The 15,427-nt window shown below is 38.9% G+C and overlaps 1 protein-coding gene across 7 annotated transcripts in view; it reads right to left on the reverse strand.

Annotated features, from left to right (window-relative positions):
* usp54b (ubiquitin specific peptidase 54b) overlaps positions 1-15,427 on the reverse strand; it is a 113,467-nt gene that overhangs the window by 42,598 nt on the left and 55,442 nt on the right. For 6 of the 7 annotated variants that reach the window (XM_089122146.1, XM_039664807.2, XM_039664806.2 and 3 more), the window contains exon 3: positions 9,581-9,673. In XM_089122146.1, coding sequence (XP_088978272.1) covers positions 9,581-9,673 — 93 coding nt within the window. Of the gene's footprint in view, positions 1-9,580; positions 9,674-10,331; positions 11,303-15,427 lie in introns of those variants that run through there. The other variant, XM_089122149.1, reaches the window with a different exon arrangement.

Genomic DNA, 15,427 nt, shown 5'->3' on the forward strand with positions numbered 1-15,427 from the left:
CAAAACAATAAACAAACACTGTTTCAAAACCTTGTGACTTGCCTACTTAGTCCTTATAAAGCATGTTTGTACAACAATGCAGTCCGAATCGGCAGCTCACTATGTTCTGAAGCAAAATTGCTAAAACTTGCCCAATACTAGTTCATTTATATACCCAATTTTAAACAAAATAGTCATTCAAAATGGTAAAAGTGTTTTAACAGATTTGAATGTCCAAAAATGGCAAAGATAATGTTCTACAGTAGTTTACCCACCAATTCTAAATGGGCAGCTCGGTACCTTTTGAAACATAGCAAATGTTCAAAAGTAGGCAGTTCACTAGATTTTTAAGCAGAAATATTGGAACATTTCTAATAATTCTGAAAAATGTTGTCTAGGTGAGCAGTTCATTAGACTTTAAAGTAGCTAATGTATGACATTTCCAATAACGTCCAAAATACAAAATTACCAATTAAGTTTAGTAAGATTTTGATGTTTTAGTAAGATTTTTACTAAAGTCTCACCACGGCTGCATTTTTTTTTAATCAAAAATACTCTAAAGTATTTACAATTTAAAATAACTGTTTTATATTGTAATATATTTCAAAGTGTAATTTTTTCATGGGATGGCAAAGCTGAATTTCCAGCAGTCTTTACTCCATTCTACGGTGTCACATGATACTTCAGAAATCATTCTAATATGGTGCTCAAGACACATTTATCATTATTATCAATGTTAAAAACAGTTGTGCTGTTTAGTAATTTTGTAGAAACCATTCAGTATTCTGTGATTAATAGAAAGGTCCAAGAGAACATTTATCCCCCCCCCAAAAAAAAAAAATCTTTTAAAACATTATAAATTTCTTAACTGTCACTTTTGATCAGTTTAATGCATCGTTGCTGAATAAAAGTACTACCTACTTTACAATCAAATAAAATCGTCCCTATCCCAAACTTTTAAAAGGTAGCGCAAGTAGAAGCTCATTCGTTTTTAAACAGAGAGATTAGTTTTAAACCATACATTCAAACAGATTTATGCCAAACATAAAATTGTGTGGAGTCTCACACCACTCATTCGATTGGACAAGCTCATCCCTGTAGCACCGTTTGGAAAACATCTAACTAAGATACTGAGCTCATTAACAGTGAACGCTCAAACAAATGCAGAGTCCTAAATGCCTGCGGTGGAATCTATTCTTCTGTCCATCAGCATTGGCACTGTTATTGAACTCAATGAACAATGACTGCAACACAATGCTCTCTCACCAGAGGACATCCTGATAAGCTGAACAAATGGACTCGGGCAAAAGTGCAAAGGCAAATATTCGCTGCGGCTGCAAAGACACACGCATACTGCAGTTTTAATACCCTCATATATGCGGTGGGCACAGTGCCCAAGGCAGCCCCCTATTTGAAGGTGGGATGGGGGTTTCTCCCTGAGCGGGACAGGCCGGTGGCTCTGGAACAGGTAATGCAGTGTGATGACTGCACTGCGCCAAGGAGAGAAAGAAAGAGAATGGAGGGAGGGTGGAAGAAAATGAGAGAAAGTGTGGGAGGGACAGACGTAGAGGGTTATGTACCCCACTGAGGAAACTCGATGAGAGGGAAATTCAGCCACTGCATCATTTCCCCATGCAGCTCTAATCACACACTGCTCTGCCCAGCTCAGAGCCTGAAGTGATTTTCGCCTATGGACATATTTTAATGTCCTCCTCCTTCCCCATCTCTCTCTTGGAGCTGATGAACCACTCAGGACAGATAAGGGCCAATTGGAAGTCTGGTGTGTGTACGCAGCAAATATATATCACTCGGGCAATCAGTGCTCAACCAAACTGCAGCTCTGTTCCGCTCTCCTCAGCGAGAGTGGGACAGCAGCACACGCCCTCACATGCTCACAAGTTGCGACAAACTCTGAGCTCAGAGCTGATGTAAGAGAAAAGAAGAAGAAGAAAAAAAACAACAACTGTTGAACACAAGTTTTGTGTTCTTAGACAAGCAAAGTCTTTCTGACTTGTAAGGGTGGATTTCCTGCAGGGGTTCAGGCTGCCGAATTAGCTAAAGAAACGCTAGCTGGTTATGTATTTTATCAAATATGTATTTTGGATACTTTTTAATGCAAAAAAAAGGTACTGACTGCAGCTTTAAAGGCACGAGTATACTTAGTGTTTCATGTTATTCTCCGTCTGGAGCACAGAAGAGCACACAAGCCTATACAAAGTATACTCTACTGAACACTAAATTATCTAAAAATAAATACATTAACCACAACTCATCTTGCATTACCTCTGCGATGCGCGTCCACGAGTGATGTAGGTGGAAGTACGAAAAACTCTCATCTAATTTTATCCTCCAAGTTCAAAATCATCCAACATAGTTGTTTTACGCTTTTTTTTTTTGTTTTTTTTTTGTAAAGGGCATTTGACTTAGTCTTTGCACATTCACTTTGTTAACACTGGGTTGGTACTTCTGTCACGTGTGGCCTTTCCAATGTGATTACGTAAGGCGTGAAGTCGTGGACATGGGGGGTGAATAAATTATTAGGAAATTTTAATTCTGGACTAAGTAAGTAATCCTTTCACTTACTACTTGCCTCAAAAAACCTCTTGATTATCTTTTAAAGACTTGATCCAACTAAGCAAAAATGTACACAAATCCAGAGACTAGTTAACTCCGAGGCTAACTTAAGAAGCCAAATTCCACCATCTTCCCCAGTTTTTATTCTGTTCAAAGAGCTAGCCAACAAATACTAACACATATAAACCAGTCAGAACCAGTCGTGACCTTCCCAAAAAGGACATTCATACAAACTTCAAGTTTCAAGCTGCCTTGAGTTTTTATATTACATTATAGAGTGTGTAGAACTGGGAATCCCATTTGAGGGTTGAGTCGCCCCTTTGTGTAATAGCAGGTAATGTAAAGTGTGTCAGTGTGTGTGTAAAGTCCTTCTCATCTCTAACAAGGACATGGAACCCAACTGGACAGGCTCTACTCAAACCATGCAAGTCCAGTCATATGCATTTATACTGAATACATACACACACAAACCACCAGAAATTGTGTTGCAGCTGTGAGCCCTCTCGGGCGTAGCCTGTGAAATAAGACATTAACCTCCACTCAAAGACACTAGACACATATCATCTGCACTGCTCAAAACTCACAAAGGCAATGAGAAAATGTAGACATGCACACACACCCTGACAGGAACAGCAATCTTGTGACGCACGTAAATATTTTAATATTAAACACTCCCTGGGCTCAGTTTTCAAATTGCTGAGGGATTGAATCTCATGCTGATTATGAGTTTGTAATTGGGTTTAACTCAATCGCTGATTCGTGCTACATAAAATGGCACAAACATAGAGGTGTCACTGGAACTTCTATAATAGGAAACATCATCGTAATAATGGTGGCGGCTTGTGTGAGTGACTGTGACTTCGCATTTATTTAGTTTGTGTATGCATGTGTGTTTCCTGCCTCCGGGGCTGCAGTTCCTCAGCGGGGCCGATGGTCAGTAGAGGTCACCAACCTTAAGGCACTATCACACCCCGTGAAGTGACAGTAATGTGGGCCCTTGCCACCCAATGTCACAATTCAGACTCTGTGACATGCAGCCTCTCTGGTGACAAACATTATAAATGCGATCAGACCATTCAGGTTTATTTATTTAGCACAAGAATGCTAAATTCAATGACATCTAATATTAATGACAACAGTGAGATTTTCTGAATCTTTCTATTTATCAAAGAATCTCCTTGCATAACAGAGATTCAAGTGGCATTTCTTGATGCAGCGTCAGATTGTGTTCAGTGAAAATGGTTTTTCAAATTACTCTTGAGCGCATGTGGCTGTATTTGACAGAGTAGCATGATGGTATCTTGTGCAATGCCGTCTGAGGGCTCAAAGGTCAAGCACATTCAACTACTGCCTTAACCAACACAGACTGAGATTTCTCTGGATTCCCTGAATCTTGTGACAATATTATGTATGGAAGATGATGAAAGGCCTAAATGCTTTGCAATCTTGCATTGAGAAATGTGATTTTTTTAATTGTTTGACAATTCTCTCAAGACATTTGGAACAAAGTGATGAGCCACGACCCATCTTTGCTTAAAATGACTGAGAAGCACTTTTACACCCATACATGATATACGTACCCTCAACTATTACAAATTCTCCTGCTCATTGTGAACTGTTTCAATATAGTTGGGTAATTTAATTTGGAAAATCTTTTCACTTTTATTTGGTCTCTGTCCCAACTTTGTTGGGGTGTCTTGCAACCATCAAAATCAAAATTTGTTCATATTTACAAAATATAATTATGTTGGTAAGTGAAAACATTGGAAAATATTTCCTTCTACTTTTGTGAGCTAATAAAAAGTTAAATAGAAATGAACAAATCACAGATTCTTGATTTTATTGCAATTTACAAAATGTCCCAACTTTTTCAGATTTGGGGTTGTAATACAATCTTACCAACCCCAAACTTGTGAAATGCCACCCTCTCATAAAAACTAGTAATAAATAAACGTAAAGTAGTTGATAAGTTGAAAATGCATTGCAAATGCATTGAAATCAAAGTGAATCCGTAAATAATATTGGCCAAATGTTGCATTCTTGTGCAAACAATCAATATAAGATTTTTCATCTCCATAACCCTCAGCTCTAGCCTGACTTCGTCATACTCATATTGTAGTCAGAATGCAAGTCTGATACTGCTCTATAAGGCTTTGATTATGAGGTGTGTCTTAACCAAACCAGGAATAAAAACTCTGCACTCGATTGGATAACAACCAATCAGAGCAATGCCGTAAGTGACGTATGTTGAGATACACATAGTTGTCAACAGAACTCAACTGCAGGCACGCTGAAGAAGTAGTAAAATAAAGAGTTTTGCTTTTACTTGGTCCTCCATGAGCGTGACCAGAAGAAAAACCACAACGACCACAGGTCTTTCATTGCATCCCATCTTCTTAGCAACCATTGGAGCCAGCTGATAAATTCAACCGTTGCCAACACATCTTTCAGATCGACAAATGCCTTGATTGCAGTTCTCTGTTCTTCTTTTAAAATAATGCGCTGTTGATTTCTTTTACAACAGACGTGATAGCAGAATCTATACATCTCAATTCTCCAGCTGCAGTCATCTTTGAAGGAAACCAGTTCACCCAAGCATGTTTTGATAACGTGATGATTACGTAACTGCAGATGATCCGTCCATCATCGTTTAAAGCTCGCCTTGACAACTCGATTGGCTCGATTGGCTTGATTTCTGAACCGATCATAATTACTCCACAATGGATCGAGTCTAGACCGAACTTCCCGATCAAAAAAAAAATGTTGTGGGCGGGCTGGCATCCAGGCTACCTCAGCTCATTTACATCTCAGTAAATGAAATGATATTCCCCACAGTCAGAATGATTCAAATAAATACATTTGTAGAATTCCACGGTTTGTAGAAAGGAGCGATGTGGTGAGGGCATATTTCAGCACTCATTAGTAGCATAAGATCATTAAATTTCAATAACATGGCTGGCAAGCAGGCGGCTGGCGGGCGACATGCGAGAGGAACTCTCATAACCAATCGGCCGAAACTAACGTTCCTCTATTAGAAATTAGAGAGGTGACAGCGCATTCCATTCAAGGCTATGGCATGGGACAGCCAGAGCCCACTTGAGATCACATGCCACCAGTCCACAGAGGGTTTGGCAGGAATGACCCTCAGGGACTGGGGACTGGAATGACCCTCAGAGTAAGGCATTTAGTTTTACCACAGAGTAAACTTTTAGCACAAGGCCTAAACAGAAGCATGCCATCATATTATTGAGAGAAAAACATAATGCTGCCTTAACACTGTTGAAAAATGATACAGTCAACTCAATGATATATATCATTTCAGGTACAAGACAAACTATTTTGAGAACCACAGTCATTCCTTTTTCCATTCAAAACATAATGGATGCTTAAAGCTTGTTTGCTTGGACACAATTAAAATTAAAAGTATCTTTCTAAGTCTGCAATTTTGTTCTTAATCACCTGGACAATACCAATTGCTTTTAGTCCCCGAATGGTTTAACGGTGAACAGAAATGGAGCTAAATTTAGCAACAGGTTTAATACAGCGATAAAACATAAGCAAGAGAGAAACAGCAAGAGTGTGAGTGACGAAGAAAGAATGAAAGACCAGAAGGACAGGCAGTACAGATCCTGGTAAACGGTCATAAATCCTGGCAAATATGTGAAAGCGTTCTCATGATACGGCTTTGTGTCACCCAAGCAGAGTGATTTCTGATGCCTCAGCACTTCACACACTTCATTTAGAGAGAGAGCCCATTTCAATCACTGTGATGGATTTCACACAGGCTCATTTGTGTTTCATATCAACAAACTAGCCCAGAGAAAATATCTATGTATCTATCTAAAGATAACAGTCGTTCAAACTCAAGATTGCCGGTGTGACGCAGCTGTGCTAATGGTGGAGAAACAACCTAAATTGCCAATTTCTCAAGTGGCACCAGCTCATAAAACAAAGACGGGTAAAAGGAAAAAGACCGATATAGATAAACAAGCAAAAAAGAAAGAATTAGACACAGAGCCCATTGACTCGGTGTCAAAACTCTAGCCGCGTAACATGTAGATAAAATGTCACGCACTGTGCAAAGCAACTATTGAAACCTGCTAATTCAACCCGATCTCACGGGAATTCATACGAATTTTACGAGGTGGCTAATTCGTAACAATTCACACGACCTCACTCGTACAAATTAGTACCATTTTGCAAAATCGTACATATTTTATGAATTGGCCAATTCGTATGAATTCGTACAAATGACCTACCCCTGACCCCGCCCCTAAACTTAACCATCACGTGGGTTTAGACAAATCGTATGAATTCGTACGAGTGAGGTTGTACGAATTAGTACGAATTAGCCACTTTTTAATCGCTCGTACGAATTCGTACGAATTGGTCGTGAGATAGGGTAGGCTAATTCACTATCTTGTCATGTTGCTGAAATAATGTTGTGGTGAGCAGGACGTGGCAGAGGGATTTGAGAGATAATGAGCAACACCTGTGAGACGCACTGGTCTCTTATCTCTCACGAAGGAGCGGAAGCATAACGCAACGAGAGTGGAGATCGAGAGAGGAACAGGCCTGATTTTACGTTATGATTTTATGTTCCGTTTTGTGTGCCAGCAGTCGTTCGTGAGGGGCTGCTGGCTTATACTTTCATTTGGTATTTGTTTATTTATTAATAATTATTAAACTTGTTGAACGTTCGCCGGATCCCGCCTGCTTCTTCCTATTGCAACTGAACCCGGTTACAAATGTACTAGCAAACCTTACCTAGCATTAGGCCTACATATCGCTAGAATAATTACTTGCATACACCGTTATATTATCTTACTATCTATTTATAACCTATAGAAAGGGTGCAATGTTATAAAGTTACATTACATGTATTGCAAAATACGTAATGAGTTGAGGACCAAGTTTGTAGTCAAAATATGGGCAGGCCCTAGTCAATGTAAAGCATATTGATGTTTCATCCCTAGTGAATGTGCCATTACTGTTTATCCATTTATGCTTACAAAACTATAGATCACTGTAGCCAGACACTGGGTTTAACTTGGTTTCTATGATATTTCCTCTTTTCTTTGTACTGTTGTGTATGTGCACACGCATCGCAACGTCATCGGTTACTGTGGTCGGGACTAGAGGTGTGGTGTCTGGATTAAATTAGTAGTTCACTTTAAAAAAAAAACTTTTGCTGATAATTTACTCACCCCCATGTGATCCAACATGTCCATGTCTTTCTATCTTCAGTCGAAAAGAAATGAAGGTTTTTGATGAAAACAATGCAGGATTTTTCTCCATATAATGCACTTTACTGGTAACCAAATGGTTCAAGATCCAAAAGACAGTTTCAGTGCAAACTGCAAATTGTTCAAAGGGCTTTAAACGATTCCAGACGATGAATAAGGGTCTTATCAAGCGAAACGATCGCTCATTTAATAAATAAATAACAAAGTCTAAGTTTAATAAGCTCAAATGGTCCTGTTCGAACTCTTTCATCAAAATGAATGAATCTGCTGTGGCGTTTGGTTGGTTTAGTGATTTTAATACGCCGCAATAATCACTATACACCATTTTAAGTCTTACTGCATACACATCACTCATTCTCCTTGCAAAATAATTCAACAAAACAATATTTTATGGTATTTTATTATTTTATTTAGCCATGTAATAAGGATATTATATAATAAGCTAGTTACATCTATCCATCTATCTATTGATCCATCCAACCATCCATCAACCAGAACCAAATACATAAAAATTAAAGACTTTTATAGACCATAGAGTTTCTCTATCATCATAGATGCAGCCCTATGAAATAATGTCAGTTTGATGTCTGCAACACCCAATTCAACATAGTCAACAAATCGCTTTAGTTGAGAGATTATGTCGAATCTCACAAGTAAAGCCAACCAACTCCAAGGAAACCAAGACCAAAAGGCACAGACTGTATTTATGACATCATGTGGGCGTGACACTAAGCTATCAGAGAACAGAGTAGCCAAGGTAACAGGTAGCCTTGGAAACAATGGAGCAGAACCCAAGCTTACATCTGTAGAGGAAAAGATACAAAAATGGTGTTCACATCCCAAACACTCAGGTGGAGAACAACTAAGTGATAAAAACAAATAAAGAAGTGTGAAGTCCACACACAGAAAATGACTGCTCCAAAGGAATTTATTAAAAGGCAATGTTTCCACCCTTGGGTCTTCCAGGTCGAAACGTTGACTTTTAATAAATTCCTATTCCTATTTATTTGTTTGCATCTGTAGAGGAACCAAGTGTTCATCACAGAGAGGGCAAGATCCCTGGACATGAAATAAAGTGGAAAATCACCCAACACCAAAACAAGATTAGATCAGACACAAAGTAAAGAAAGAAAAAGACCTCCCGATCCATCAGCCTATTTGTACTTCTCCTTTTCTCTCAAGCATAAACACAGCCAACAAGAAACATTGGTATTTTTGGAAACAAATGGCCAAGTACATTTCTGACGGCAAAGATTGCTTTTAACACAAAACAAGCCTTTTAAAGAAAGAAATATGTCAGTTTTGTGACTTCTTACTGGTATGTGACACCTTTAAATAGCACAGCTACTTTTAGCCTGAGGGTGACTAGAGAACAGGATATTGTTTGAGTGAGAGGCCTTTGCTTGTTATTTAAAAACAGACCCAAGTTGCTTTTCCTAGCATACTGTACTGTATATCTCCCTCTCCTCCTCCACCTCCCATCTCTATCAGCTGCCAGGCAGGAAATTAAAAAGACTTCCTCGAAAAGAGAGACAGTGCTCTTGATGTTGAGAATCTCATTTCCATTCTATTCCTGTGCTACAGTAAGGTCAGCAAGGAAGTCAATTAGTCCGAGCAGCCTCTACCCTTACCTTGCTGGATCATTAGAAGAGCAGCCTGGGCACTCTAAGAGACTCCTGTAGCCTCAAGCTACTTTTCTGAGAAGGCAATACCAACAGGAAGTACCTTTTGATTTGCAATGCACAACAGGGTGCTTTTTGGGAGGACCTGGTAACACTCACCTTCAGAGCGCAGAAGATGCACGAGTCCTCCATGCACTTGTGGGTGTTCAGTTGACGGAAGCTTCTGCGGAAGATGTCAAGATGCCAAAGGACCTGTGGTCAAGAGAACAGAAGGGTTAAGTCAACCACTGAAGTGCCCATCAACAAAAACATCTCATCAATGACCCACATTTTATAGAGAAACCACCATTTCCCACCTTGGAATACAGTTTTTTTTAACTAGCTACTAGTAAGAATTTCTTGGCAACTTCACCAGAAAGACCATGCTGGTTGACCAGTATTTTTGGTTGTCATATATTATTATATATTATATTATATATTGAGCAATATATTGTATGTTTTGGGCACGCGTATGGCTCACCTGCTAGACCAGCACAAAACCAACATGGATGACCACCAACCAGCACAGCTAGCAAACCCCCTATACGTATTTTCAATATCATACATGCAATTTCACATTTTCATAGCACCACACAAACAGCATTGCAAAAATTTTCCAACACACTTTGTCTGCTTCCATTGTTCAGGCCAAAAACAAGCAGGTTCCAACCTATCACAAACTCCATTAGTCAGGCTTTTCAGGATATCCATGCAAATTAAACAACATTGAAAGTTCCACATAGCCACAGTCTTTACTTTTTTGGTAAAAGCAACATACCAACAGATGGCTTCCCTTCTTTGTTGCCTCTGCACAGGACACTGGGACAGCAAAAAGTAATTTAACATACAAAAAAACAACACTCTCACTCACCCTCGGGCAGGTTTTCACATTACAAAAAACAGCCCAGAGGCTTCCTGGCCCCGTCCCACAGCGATCGGCCAATATCTGCACAATTCTCCAATCCTGTCAATAAATATGAGCCAGTCTTGGCTGTTGCCCTCACTCTGATCATCTGCCAGCTGTCCACTCCACTTAATCCTCTCGGCAGACCAGGAATCCAGCACTTCCAGTAGCCGTCCCGGCTCTGGCAGAGGTTCAGACCCGAATCCCGGTAGAATGGGAAGACAGGGAGGAGAAAGGATGGAGCGGAAGACAGTGAGAAATAGAGATGTGGGAACACAAACTGTCTGGGAGAGAGAGGTGCGATCGCACATGAGGAAGAGAGACGAAGAGGGAACGAAGGAAGGGGAGGGGGGAAAGATAGAGCGAGAGAGAGAGAGAGAGATATGGTGAAGTGCGTAAGAATAAGAATGCGTGTGGAACGCAGAGGGGGAGATTGCTGCAGAGATATGAAGCTATGAATAACCGAGACATGCGGTACACGCTGCGGATCAGAGTTGTTTGGAGTTCACCTGCCCCGGGCACAACTCTCACTCATCATATAGAGCGAGACGTAGAGATCCTGCAAAAATAAAAGTGGAACAAACAGCGAGACTGCACCTTTACCCGCAAGCAACCATCTGGACCTGCACACACACACACACACACACACACACACGGTTGATCAAAGCTTTATCCATTCCTAATGTATCTAGCACTGCCAACTGGGCCCGAACACAAACCCATAATATCATCATCATCCAAAACTGGGCTTAAACACAAACAGACCACACACATAACAGATCAGCATTGTTCTTCAGGAAAGCAACAAAAAAAGTACAACAATGCAAAAAAGCAGCAAAATCTCACTTTGTGTGAAAATCAGTTTTATCTGCTAACAATGCAGGAATACCATGCTCAGCTTGGGAAGATGGGCTTGTGATTGTACAATAGCCTGTACCATACCTTACTGATAATAATAAACTAAGGCACCAACACCATGTACGTAGTAGCACATTTAGTCCTAAATATAGGGTCAAACATAGCAATTGTTGAAGCAGATGCCAAGCAAAATAAAACTTTAGTAAAACTTACTAAATAGTAATGCCGAACAACATGTTAAAGCAGTTTTTTTTTTTTTCAATTATTTAAAAGGATTAATATTTACCATATTATTCTGAATATAAGATGACATCTTGATTTTTCAAGATGTAGCTTTTGGAAAAAGTTTTTTTTTTTTTTTTTTTTTTTGATGACCAAATCTTATATCAAATATTTTATAAAGAAAATGATTTTATTTGAAAGTCTTTCATATTTTAATTAATTTTTATATTCAAATGATGTCAAATACTGGCAAAATGTACCGAAAATCACATTTAAAATTAAACACTAACAGCATACCATAAAAAAAAAACTGTAGTTCTCATTTCCAATAGCTTTCACAATAACTGATTTCTCACATTTTTTATTTACAGTGACAGATATGTCAAAAATCACAGGTGTTGATCCGCATTACCTATCTGTTCCAAGGAATATTAATGTTTTTTTTTCCTTAGGCCTATCACATAGCGCTGAAAAGACAGCAGTTTCTCCCTGATGTTGGAGGGCAAGCACTGGGGCAAGACTGGTTTACGCGGCATCATTTTCACGCAGATTTAAAGCAGTCGCTTAGAAGAAATTGACAGACAAGTGTGTCAGCATGTAGCCAAAATAAGAAATAAGGGGTCTCGCTAGTGGGTATGTTCAGCACTTGCTTGTCATTTCTTTGAAGGTAAGCTTTTCTTTGGCATTTTTAAGACAGTTGGGTTCGGCATCGTCTAACAAACACATTTTCTGATGAAAAGAGAAAAAAAATACAGTATTATATTTGGAACAATATGTTTTCCAAAACGATGGTAGATTATTAAAAAAAATAGTCCTTTAAACTGTGCATGCATATTTTTTCTAACAATTTATTTTTGAATTTTGCTGTTCCTCAGCTTCTATGGCTTTATGGGATAGCAAAGTGTCAACTGGTGGCACACTTGAGAATCCTTCCAGTTTCCAGATACATTGTTCACCAACTATATCATGAATACTGAGCATTCTAAAGTTCTACTTGACATACTCCTTAATGCATATTCTCTAGCAGGGAAGTACACATAATTTTGGACACAGGGCGTGTGATGACAGAAATCTATAGCATCCTGCTGTGATTCTTCATGTGGTGACACATTTGCTGCCCTCTATACTTCAGAAAGCCATCGCATTAACCTGTGCGTGCAACTCTCCAAAGCTATTCTCCTCTGAAATAAGGCAGAGACAAACAAACAGGGAAATAATCACAAACAAATCGTTGAGTAAAGGGCTCTCCTGAGACTGGTGGAAAATAAATAGATGCGTTTCGTAACTAATGTACAAAGCATCTGCATTAGGTCCGAGGAACAAAGAACGCTAAAGCCTCTTTGATTGGGCTAAATATGTGGAATGGGATTATATAATGCTTTTTTCTTCTATATCTCCCTCTCCTTCTAACACTCCCACTTTTTTTTTTTTTTCAAGCACCCACTTTATGTCTAAGTATTATGAAATGGTCCTTTGGGTGTTTACCTAGAGTCAGGATGTAGATAGATAGCCATGCTGTTACTACATAAAACATTACACCCCTATCCTTAACACATCAAATGGCTTTCTCATGTCAATTCAAATGCTAACACACACACACACACACAAGCATATTTAAACATGCACACCAAAGCAAAGCTCTGGAGTATCAGCTCTCTTCTCTGTTCCCGAAAGCCCCGTGGCAGCACTACATGATTGTCAGTTCAGTCTCAGGGCAGATTTGCTGCTAGTTTCTGCAGCTCTTAAGCCTGGCCTGGTTTGCTCTCAGCAGCACATCCTCAAAAAGCTCTGCGCTCATGTACTCCGACCTGCATGCCCTTGCTTTTTGCTCATTTCAACTCTCTCTCTCTCTCTAAAATAAAATGTAAAATTTGACATGGTGCTGTATTAGTTCACAAGTTCTTTGTTACTATATACAATAAAAGTTCTGGCGCATGATCCAGGTGGATGCTGGACATTGCTGGTGGTTGAGGAGAGTTCCCCTTCAATGTAATGCACTAACAGTTCAGAGAAAAGTGCTATATAAATGTAATAAATTATTATTTTTATTTTTTATTATTATTATTAAATACATTTTAATTTCCAATTTCTGTCAACAATATATTAATTGCACGCTATAATCTTTGCATTTAATCCCGGATAAGACTCGTTTAACATGATCTACCCACTTTTTTTTTTTTTAAATAATAAACTGGCAATATTCCTTCATTTAAACAACTGCAATTAATCTGAACTAAGACTGGAGATCGTATCAGAAAGAAAAGTGAATGAAAGCATTGCAAGCATTAAAAAATAAAGCAAAAATAAAGCACAAATAGTATTACTCAAATCATTAATTAATTTTTTATTCACAATCAAAAACCATTTCTTTCAATGACATTATTGATTTGAGTCACCGTAGTTTGCAGTAGTTCTTAAGCCATGATAGTTAATGAATGTCGTCTTCCTGTGAATGTCAGCGGTAACAAAACAAGCGTGACAGTAAACAACACAAAGAGCAACATTCATCTCTAAGTGTCATTTGACTCAACAAACCCGATCTGTGGAAATGAGACAGACGGGGTAATAAAATGCATATAAAAGTGTCCGTCCACTAGTCAAGAAGCAAATTAACTTGGACAGAAAGCAATTTATATACAGATGTGGTCAGAATTATTGCTACCCCTAGTAAATATGATTAAAGATGGCTTTAAAAAAATACATCTGCAAATGATTATCCTGATCTTTCATTAAAAAATAAAAATCCCCAAAACCTAACCTTTCATTTAAAGGGATACTTCACCTCAGGAAAGATGAATGTGTATTTAAAATGGTCATTTCTGTAGAAGAAATGTGAAATTATTTTTGAATTTGGAGCTTTCTAGACTGAGAAAAGCCAGAAAATGTATTTTTTGGCTTACGTGGAAGAAAGACAACAACTCCCAGAATGCACTTGTTTCACTGCCCTAGGAGGCCACGCCTAACGGTCAAGTCTAGCTACAAGTGAGTCTCCGTGATGAGTCTGCCCGAAAACGTGTTTCAAGATCACCCAAAATGTCCGGGATTCGGCTCTTGCGTTCTACAGTCGCCGTTTACGGTGGCGAGCAGGGCGAGGCTAGGGCCGTCTGGAGAATGACTCGAGGCCGGTGGCATGATTACCGATGAGTGACACCTGTGAGACGCACCAGTCTCGTATCTCTCACAGAGGAGCAGCGATTTTCTTAGCATTGTTAAAATGCACATCAACCGATCACTTGTTTAGCGTTAATTTAAACACTACATTTAGACTCACCAATCAGAATGAATTCAATTAGAGTGAAACAAAAGGTGTGCATGTAAACAATGAATGGCGACTGCAGAAAGCAAAAGCGGAATCCCGGACATCGAAAGCCGGACGTGTCCAGGAAAAAAGAGGACGGTAACCCCTACTACTCAGCTTTATCCACAGAACAAGGGCCTGCTAGCTTAGCTTCCAAAAAAAGATGGCTGACACTATGTGTACATGCAGGACAGCCCCTACTACTGACTGTAGTCTTAGCCTCTGGCCAAAAGAATCCTCTGATGACGCAAACGATTTTTACGATTTTTGCGTCATCGAAGATTTTTTCCAGACAAAAACTAACCTAAAAAACTAAACTGGTAATTTGAAAATACTACAGGTGGAAGCCATAATACTATGGAAGTCAATGGTGCCAAACAACTGTTTGGTTCCAATCGTTCTTCAAAATATCTTGCTTTATGTTCAGCAGAGGAAAAAAACTCATGCAGGTTTGCAAACACTTGCGGGTGAGTAAATTATGACAGAATTTTCATTTCTGGGTAGTGTCCCTTTAAGTGCAACGAGTCTCTGGTAGACTGTAATGTAGGAGAAAATGTAATAATTGAATTTCTTTAATAAAGTAGCTTGAGTAAAGAAATTCATTTTAAAATAAATATAAATAATCAAATAAATACTAATGTAATTTTTAAGTAATTTAAATGAGTTAAAGCATTTTTTTATTCTT

The sequence above is a fragment of the Pimephales promelas genome, chromosome 17 (genome assembly GCF_988280905.1).
Source record: "Pimephales promelas chromosome 17, fPimPro1.hap1.1, whole genome shotgun sequence".
In the NCBI taxonomy this organism is placed as follows: domain Eukaryota; kingdom Metazoa; phylum Chordata; class Actinopteri; order Cypriniformes; family Leuciscidae; genus Pimephales; species Pimephales promelas.